At 46.4% G+C, this 10,000-nt stretch overlaps 1 protein-coding gene across 1 annotated transcript in view; it reads left to right on the forward strand.

Annotated features, from left to right (window-relative positions):
• The first annotated feature begins 489 nt into the window (after positions 1–489).
• The window catches only part of LOC134462238 (potassium voltage-gated channel subfamily KQT member 2), a 113,577-nt gene continuing 104,066 nt past the window's right edge, over positions 490–10,000 (forward strand). The window contains exon 1 of the mRNA XM_063215163.1: positions 490–785. Coding sequence (XP_063071233.1) covers positions 490–785 — 296 coding nt within the window. The remainder of the gene's footprint in view (positions 786–10,000) is intronic.

Below are 10,000 nucleotides of genomic sequence, written 5' to 3' on the forward strand. Positions count from 1 at the left end.
TAGATATTTGTGCCTGAAGTAGAAAATGCACTTATAATGTGTTTGGCTGTTTTGGGGTCGGTGTGTTAATTGGCATTGCTTACGCATCACCTTTAAAAAAAATAATAATAATTAAAAAAAAAATCTGATTTCCTGATTGATGTTTACCCCTTTCTTAAGTCTGAATAATTGAAGACCTCTTTTCTCTCGCTGAAGTCAGGTGGCCGGAAGGTGCCGGGTGTGTGTGAGAGAGAGGGAGAGCGACGAAGAGATAGAAAGAGAGGGAGGGAGAGACAGAAGAGAGAAGAGAAGGAGAGAGATTGCAGATTTTCCTTCTTGCCTTCCCATGAGCGAGAAGCAGCGAAAGCTCACCACAAGTCGTCCACGCTGGCGCGCTAGGCGGACCTCTCCCTCCTTCTTTCCTCGCCTTGGCTCCTGAGATGCTGCTACCTGGCAAAGGCAGAGATTACCCCACCAGCAGCGGCTTCCCATGACGGTACCACCCCGAGCATGGTGAAGAAATCCAGCAACGGCGGGGTCTACCCCGGCCCTGCCGCCGAGAAGAAACTGAAGGTGGGCTTTGTTGAGCTAGAGACAGGAGCAGCTGATTCGAACCGAGACGGTGCTCTGCTCATAGCCGGGAATGAGGAGACCAAGCGGGGCAGCATCTTGAGCAAGCCACGCTCTAACATCTCCGACCGCAAGAAACCACCCAAGAGGAACGCCTTCTACAGACGACTGCAGAATTTCCTTTACAATGCTTTGGAGCGACCAAGAGGCTGGGCGTTTATTTACCACGCTTATGTGTGAGTAGCAATGCTGGGTTCGCAGCCCAATCGCTTATTTCTCAGGTGTTTAGATAAGCCATCCGGTGGCTAAAGCATACAACACTGGCCGGTCTGAACAGTCTTGACGTGGCTTTTGATGTGGTCATTGTTCTTTTGTTTAGGGCGATGTCTGGATGTTGCTGTGTGGAGAATGTGGTGCGAAATTCGGCATTATTAATTAATAAGTCCCTAGCGCATAGCCTACATCACACCCACACACCCGCAGTAAGGTGTTTATTTTTATTTTTTTTATAGAACTTATCGCACATTTACGGTTTGGCCGCTGTGTTATACTCTGTGGCGGCAACAGCATTGTTTTTTGAAATTAGCCTTTTTCATTCACAAACAGTCCCCCTCCACCATGTGAGCACATCTTGCAGGCTTGTAGGCTACCGCAGAGTTATTTATTTTTTCTGTCTTTGAAATAATCTGCTCCATTTCAAGATTTCTAAATTAGTCATCGCCGCATCTTCGTCGGCGCAGTGCCTTTTGCCGACATACCACGAAGGGATAGCAAAGATTTACAAGCTCAAAACCACGTGAACGTGCTCAGTTCTAATCACACAACCGAAACACCACATTAAATACGGACGCTTACAGGTGTTCAGAGACTTTTTTCTGTAGCAGACTTAGCCTATCTTCCCCACTTTGCCAACTGAAATCGGTGTCTGATTTCACTTGCATCGTCGCGAGCATCCATGCAAGATGACTCCACACTTGTTACAAGCAAGCAGACGTTATACAACTACGAGTTTGTTATGCCCCAAACCCTGGCGTTATCTCAGTCAATTTAACTAGAGACTGGTGGTTGACATAATTGAGCGTAATACGCGGACGCTTCCAGGCTTCACTCGCCATTTCAGCACCACAGACTGTTGGACAGCTCCCCCCGCGACTCGTTGCCTCAGCATCCCATGCAAGCTGTCTCTGCATACGACTGATGTGTCCCTGCAGAAAGTCTGACTGAATTACCATAAGATAACAAACTTGTGTTGCTGTAATGTAGGGCAGGGCAAATTTCCAGAGACAGGAAAGAAGTCCTGGTGTTTCTTTTCTCTATGACATATACGGTATAGCTGAACATGCATTTTGTTGAGCTTAATGTTACTCCATTCTTACAAAATGTTGATGCCTGAAGTCTGGAAATAGCTGTAAGGTTTGATTACGCTGCTGAATATGAAACGTCTCGGTTCTTATAGCACGGAAGGGGTTCTATAGTAACATAGGCTATGGCTTTGCCATATCCGGAGTCTTCCTCTAGTTAAAAGAAAGTCGACTGAGAATTCTGCAGATTCAGCCACAGAGACAAAGATATGACATGAGCAATAAAACAATCTTTATATCTTATTTCAAATTTATTTCCACATCTTTCACATCAACTTCCTTTTCTAATGGAAAACATACAGTGAAATATTACTTCTTTTTCCATCCTTACTATACTGTGTATTCTAAGATAGTCTAGAGCTGGAGTGGGTCTGATGGGTTTTTATTTATTTATGAGAGCAGTAAACAGATGTGTTGACATGAGGAGTCTGGCTCAACTGTATTTATGTGCTGCTGCTGCTGCTACCGCTGTGCTGTGTACTGTGCACCTCAGATCCTTGATGAAACCCTACCTCCTCCAATGCAAATATGCGCTCAGCAGAGAGAGAGAGAGAGAGAGAGAGAGAGAGAGAGAGAGAGAGAGAGAGAGAGAGAGAGAGAGAGATGGCGAAAGAGATGGACAGCAGAGAGAGGGAGAGGGAGAGAGATGGGCAGCAGATAGAGAGAGAGATAGAGAGATAGAGACAGAGAGAAATAGATAGATGAATAGAAAGAAAGTGAGAGAGAGAGATGGGGAAAGGGATGGGCAGCAGAGAGAGTGGGAGATTCATGGAGAGAGAGAGAAAGAGAAAGAGACGGGTAGAGAGAAAGAGGGGTAAATAGAGATTCGGGGAGAGACAGAGAGAGAGAGAGGTAGATAGAGAGGGAGAGATAGGTAGAGAGAGAGAGAGAGAGAGTTACTGCAAGATGTAGAGAGAGAGAGAGAGAGAGAGAGAGAGAGAGAGAGAGGTAGAGAGAGAGAGAGAGAGAGAGTTACTGCAAGATGTAGAGAGAGAGAGAGAGAGAGAGAGAGATACAGGTAGAGAGAGAGAGAGAGAGAGAGAGAGAGAGAGAGAGAGACAGGTAGAGGTAGAGAGAGAGAGAGAGAGAGAGACAGGTAGAGGTAGAGAGAGATAGCTCCATTTTTTCTGTGTGCAGCGTGGTCATGTGACCCCTTGTGTCTCGGCGTGTGTCTCAAGCTGTGGGGATGTGAGAGGCATCCTGATCCCCTCAAGCCCCTTTCATGCTGACAAACAACATACAGCATACAGATACACACACAGGCAGGTGCGCGTGTGTGTGTGTGTGTGTGTGTGTCTGTGTGTGTGTGTGTGTGTGTGTGTGTGTGTGCGTGTTTGTGTGTGTGTGTGTGTGTGTGTGTGTGTGTGTGTGTGTGTGTGTGTGTGTGTGTGTGTGTGTGTGTGTGTGCATTTATATGCATACCAGCATTAGGTGGGTGATCATTTCCACTGTTTCTGAGCCACATGAACTTCAGCTTTACAGTACGTCCTCTTGCGACAGATGTCTTCAGAACTCTGTGTGTGTGTGTGTGTGTGTGTGTGTGTGTGTGTGTGTGTGTGTGTGTGTGTGTGTGTGTGTGTGTGTGTGTGTGTGTGTGTGTGTGTGTGTGTGTGCATGTGTGTGCATGCACCATGTGCTCATATTACAGCATGACTTTGCGGTACATGTGTCCTCTGTGTAGTGGCAGATGTGCACTGTGTGTGTGTGTGTGTGTGTGTGTGTGTGTGTGCGTGCGTGCGTGCGTGTTTGTGTTTGTGTGTGTGGCTGTATGTGGGTTTGCATGTAGTCTGTGTGTGTGTGTGTGTGTGCGTGCGTGTGTGTGTGTATGTGTGTGTGCGTTTACATGTGTGTGCACGTGTGTTGTTTTACATGTGTGTGCATTATGTGCATTCTATGTTTGGAGAATGGGCCACGGCAGGCATGATCTGATCACGCCACGGGCTCCGGTTCTCTGGTGGTGCTTTGACTATATGAGCTACCTATCAGTATGAACTAAGGCATTACAGCAGAGATGGCCAAACTCAGGCCCGGGGGCCACATGCGGCCCGCTGAGTCATTTCATCTGGCCCGCAGAGCCTTGCAAGAAGTTATGTTTAAGTTCCAAGCAAATGTTTTCAGATTAGCTGCTGTATTCATAGACTACACCATTCATCTAAAGGTATTTCATTACAATGTGCAGGACTTAAATAGTCAGCAAATTACACTAGTGCACAACACAAGCAAGTTGCCCTTCTGTCAATAATCCAAACCCAATGTGGCTCTTTGCCCCAAGTAATTGCCCACCCCTGCATTACAGCGTACTACTATACAGCAATACCCTATTTAGGGGTTTAGGGTTTTGGTCAGGGCAGTGTTTATCAAGATTCTTTCAGACCAAGCAAGGATCACCCTTACTTTGTCTCGGAAATGCTGAGTACATTTGGAGAAGTCTGCTCGCGGACCACTTGAGCTGTTTTTCAGACTAGGGCAATGTGAGCAGCCTATGTGGTATAGTAGCTCATCTCGATGATGAAGTAGATGAAGAAGCCCATCTTGACAAAATGCGGTAGTAGCTCATCTCGATGATGAAGTAGATGAAGAAGCCCATCTTGACAAAATGCGGTTGTACCTCTTTTTCAAAAATATATATTTTAGCGGGCTTTTGCCTTCATTTCGATAGGACAGTGTAGTAATAACAGGAAGTGAGTTGGGAGAGAGAGATGGGGAAGGGTCGGCAAAGGACCCGAGCCGGACTCGAACACGGGTCGGCCGTGTAGTAGACGAGTGCCCTACCATTAAGCCACGGTAGGGCTAGATGTGGTAGTAGCTCATCTCGATGATGAAGCAGATGATAGAAGAAGCCCATCTTGACAAAGTGCCAGCGGCTCCGCTGGCTGGGTCTCCGCACTGGGTCCCCATGCTGCGTCAGCACTTCTCTGATGAATGGGCGTCATTATCGCAGGCAGCACCCCACGCCCTCGCCCACCTCACCTGCTTCACCAGCATTACCAGCCTCACGCGCCCTGCTACGCTACTGCTGCAGGTGTGAACCAGGTGGCACTTTTTGCCAGATACATTAGCTACGAAATAAAAACCCGCACTGAATCCCGTCCCGGTAGACCTGACTGAGCCATCTGTGTCCATGCAGGCGCAGGCCTGTATGCAGGTCCGGGCTCTGGACCAAGAGTAGTGTTCTTGGGTCCACAACTCATTATTTAACCTTGTGCCCTCTTCTTTTGTAAAGACATCATTCACGATAGATGGATAGAGGTTTTATTCATTATCTCGCAAATGCACAATTCAAAGGTCATTTTCTCATGTGTAATGGTATGTTGAATGGGGAAAAGTTCCCCAAAAGTTGTTGTGCCTAAGCTGAAAGGGGGGAAACTTGTTTTCTCCACAGAGGCAGGGAGTCCGCAAAGCACAAGGCCACAGCAGAAGGAGAGATAATGAGTTTTAGTTTTTGTTTCAGAGCTTACAAGCTGTTTAAATGCTTCTTCTCCAGATTCTGTTTCATATCCCTCACACCACCGCCATCACTGCAGCCTCCTCATTTTCAAACACAGCTGAAGCACAATGCACACGGCCCCTTTTCCCTGTTACGTTGGTCATTTGTTCACGAGCTGTTTCAGGATAATGCCTGACCTTTTCTCAGATTTAATTTCCCTGTGCTGCCTCCATCTGCCTCCAACGGACAGATGCGAGGGGACATAAAAAAGAAAGTGTGGGCCTTGCTTCAGTACAATAGAAGGAACACACACAAAACAGAGTGTAAAAGCAGGGCAATTTCACCCGATTTGGAAGTGTGTGCGTGTGTGTGTGTGTGTGCGTGCGTGCGTGCGTGCGTGTGTGTGTGTGTGCGTAAGTGCGCAGTGTGTGTGCGCGTTTGTGTGTGTATGCGTTTCTGTGTTTATGCATTTGTGCGTGTATGCATTTGTGTGTGTGTGTGTGTGTGTGCATGTGTGTGAGCGTGCACACATATGTGTGTGTGTTTGTGTCCGTATCCGTGCATGTGTGTGTGTGTGTGCATGTGTGCATGTGTGCGTTTGCCATGCTAGTCGTGTCTGCTTGTGAAAGCTTCAGCTTTTTAAGAGTGTCCAAGATCCTCTGGCGAGAGGTGATGGCCCACAGCCACACACCACACAGTCTGTTAGTCTTGTACCCTCACCAAAACCCATACAGTGAACTCTATAGTGTTAATTTAACACTTACAGGCTTCAATTCAACGCCTCTAATTGGCCCTACTCTTGATAAGTGTTGACTTAACACTGGGATGTGGACTGTGTGCTAGCCCCCTACAGGACTTGGAATCATTAGTGCCCTCACCGTTTTTTTTCTTTTCTTGCCTGCCCTTACCAGCCCAAATAAACCTATTTACGGAATTATACAGAGTTAAAAATGCAGCGTTAATTCAACTCTGTTCTGAGAATATAGACATGTGGTCCTGTTTGATTTTAGTGATAAATTCAATCCTTTATGCCCTAAGACATTGTTAATTTCAACTATCTAGGTGTTAACTCAACACTCGACGAGTTTAATTAACACTTTTAAATTGATTGGGACCATATATTGTCAGAATACCGTTGAAGTAGTAGCACTGTAGTTTACCTGCCCTCATCAAACTACCCAGATCCCTGCATGGGCTGGCATCGCATCAGCCCTCACCAAAGGCTGTGAAACATTGCAGCCAGGTAAACGTAAAAAAAAGTAAGTTGCCCTGCGGCCTTAAATTAGTAACTTAACTTACTTTACTTACTTTTTTTTTACATTTAACTGGCTGCAATTTTTTTTCCATGAAACAAGCCCCTACGTGCCCTGGCATCGCATTGGCCCTCTCCAAACAAGCCCCTATAGTACGTGGCCTGGCATCGCATCAGCCCTCTCCAAACAAGCTCCTACGTGGCCTGTGAAGCACTTGCAGCTGCTCTGGCAACCTGCATCCCACACTTCATGGTTCTCTACAGGCCTAGTGAACCATAGACCTGGCATCCGCGAAACCCAGCGCCTATGACGTCCGTCATTACGCCCAAGACAAGGTCATCTGAAAGGGCCCCCCATCCCAATACGTGTAGTGTAACAAGTACCCAATTTTGGGGGCCCTTTCTCCCTGGGCCCGGGACAACTGTCCCCATTGTCCACCCTGTCGGCACCCCTGATCACACCTGCCCACACCGCACCCCACCCCACCCCACCCCACCACACCACTCCAGCCCTCTACATGGCTGCACCATACCTACTGTACCCTCTCCACACCAAACCAGTCCTCTACTTGGCGTGTGAAGCAGGCCTGGCATTGGACACCTCAGTCCATGGTTGCTTTCTGCAGGCCTGAATATAGCTAGTACTAGGCCCGTGAACCACAGGCAGTAGAGCTGGCATCAGGCACTGCAACGGCAGCGAAAGGCGGTAGAGCTGGCATCGCATATTGTGGTCCACTAATCAAGCCCCCACAAGGCCTGTGAAACATTTGCATTAGAAACCATATGAGCTGTCCATGATTGTGCATGATGCATTTTTCATAATGTTTTATTTTTTCTTGCAAATATTCTGGCTATACTCAGTAGGCATATACTATACCACAAGACATGCATGTGGATAATTTATGTAGTTGTAAGGTGGGAACAGTCCTTGGTTCTAAAGGCCAGACTGCAGCCAACATAATTCAGCTCTGCATTTGTAACACTTGCCACCAGTAGGGTTGACAGATGAGACTGATGATTTATAGCCCACAAATACTCCCTAAATCCTGCCTAATTTGAATTTAATTGTTCTCTATGACCATAAATTGACAGAAAAACCTGGCCAAATGCCCTTTTCACCATTTTTTTAACCCGCAGACGGCCACCCAATTGGCCCTTACAAGGCATGGGCGCTGTCCATGGTCCTGATTGTGCATTATGCGTTTTTTACATACTGTAATTCCAAGGCTGTGGTTACCTTCATTTGCGTTAAAGCATCCATGTGAATAAATATTTAAAGATGCATTGAAAGTGAGCTGCCTCATGCCTAATTTGATCTTTCCATAAGTATTAGTAAAATTTCTGGAAATTCAAAATCTACCTTTTCATGTATGAAAAATGCCGTTTTCCCAGTCATAATGAATACTTAGAATTTGATGGTGGTGGTAACTGGTCCTGCCTTTAACCCATGGCAACTGTCTTAATGCAGCATACAGTATCAGCTTAAGTCGAGCTTTATATCAGTTTCAGCCGCATAGGCTTTTATCTGTTCACTACTTTTCTATTTGCTGATTTAAAACAATGAAACATTAAGAGAGAGGTAGAGCAGTACTGTAGTGAAATTCAATATGGCGTGTGGAGGCACTATGGCAGCGCTAAGCTTGTACAGTAGCCTTCCTGGACACCATTCTGTTCTGTTCCATAATGCTGCAAATCTACTCAACGCTTAAAATCTAATTAGGAGAAGCGCTAGCTGGCTAAGTAGCCGCAGGCAGGAGAACAGGTTGAGGACACTGAGCTTTTGGCAGGCGACCAAAACCATGCAGTCACTAGCAGTCGCTGCTATAGCTGACCCCTGAGGTCATGGGAACATTGACACTCGTCTGTTTATCACATTTCCCTTTTAGAGAAGCTTGTAAGGCCATAGGGTACTAGTGACATTAGGCCATTAAACCTATTTGCGCAGACTCAGCCTCTGTTACAAGGTTGTTGCTTACCAGAAATGGTAAAAACCAAGTCTTAATCTGTTACCGTAAGATCTTCTGTTCTGTTGTAGCAATGATTTTATGATGTACTGTACAGTAGTTGAGTTTTTTTCCAGCAAATAGTGAATACATAGTGGGCACATTTTCACTATATCAAGGCTATAGTCACATCAAGCCCTTTTCAGCACTCTGCTTTAGCATGGCTCTCTACTCATACGCCATAATTACGTAAAGGAGGCCATTATGCTTTTAGATGATGCTGCATGCTGACCGTGTAAGCTGCAGGGTGTTGGATGCTTGTTATCATTATGTATGTGTTGGGGGTAATGTATTTTTCATTCCCTTTCAAGTATGGGTTATTTTTATACTTGTGTTCTAGGGGTGGTTCGGTTGCCATGTACTGTAGGCCTCCAAGACAGCAAAATCAATGTCATTGTAAAACCATGATTTTTCATTTTTTCCTATAATAATTTTATAATTTCCTATGTTGTGAAAATGCCTCAAAAAAGGGCCATTAGCATGTGTAAATTTTCAGTGTGTGTGTGTGTGTGCGTGTGTGCGTGTGCCTCTGTGAGTGTGTGTGTGTGTGTGTGTGTGTGTGTGTGTGTGTGTGTGTGTGTGTGTGTGTGTGTGTGTGTGTGTGTGTGTGTGTGTGTGTGTGTGTGTGTGTGTGTGTGTGTACGTGCGTGCGTGTGTGTGCGTGAGTGCATCTATGTGTGCGTGCATGTCTGTGTGTCTGTGTTTGTGTGCGTGTGTGTGTGCGTTCGTGCATGCGTGTGTGTGTGTGTGTGTGTGTGTGTGTGTGTGTGTGTGTGTGTGTGTGTGTGTGTGATGGCTCCGCAGCGCCAGTGAGGGTTAAGCTCTGCAGCCACAGTAGCATGTAGCAGCGCTGACACCAACATCCGTCAGTCTTACCGCTCTCAGCCAAGCGGCTAACGAGGCGCGAGGAAAGACAGAGAGAGAGTGACGAAGAGAAAGGAAGGAAGAGAGGATGGTGTAGAGAGAGGGGAGGGATTGCAGAGAGAGAAAAAAAGAGAGAGAGAGAGAGAGAGAGAGAGAGAGAGAGAGAGAGAGAGAGAGAGAGAGAGAGAGAGAGAGAGAGAGAGAGATGCTATGTCAGAAAGAGAGAAAGATGTAGAAGAGGCTGAGAGAAATGTTGAGTGATGGAGAGGGGCAGAGAGAGCGAAAGAAAGAGAAGACATATGAAAGATGGAGAGAGATGGAGAGCGTACAGCGATATGAAAGCCATCACCCTGTCTCATATTTCTGGTATAAACATAAACCTGTGTGTCATTCTACTGCTCCAGGGCCTGCTAACACTTGGCTGAGTAGATCCGTTCACGCTCACTCTCTGGGCGTTTTCATAGTGTTGGGGCAACATTGATGTGTGTCGATGCACAAGTCAGCAGAGTCTGCCATGACTCGCGGCAGGATTTGTGTGTGTGTG

This window comes from Engraulis encrasicolus, chromosome 14, assembly GCF_034702125.1.
Source record: "Engraulis encrasicolus isolate BLACKSEA-1 chromosome 14, IST_EnEncr_1.0, whole genome shotgun sequence".
NCBI lineage: Eukaryota > Metazoa > Chordata > Actinopteri > Clupeiformes > Engraulidae > Engraulis > Engraulis encrasicolus.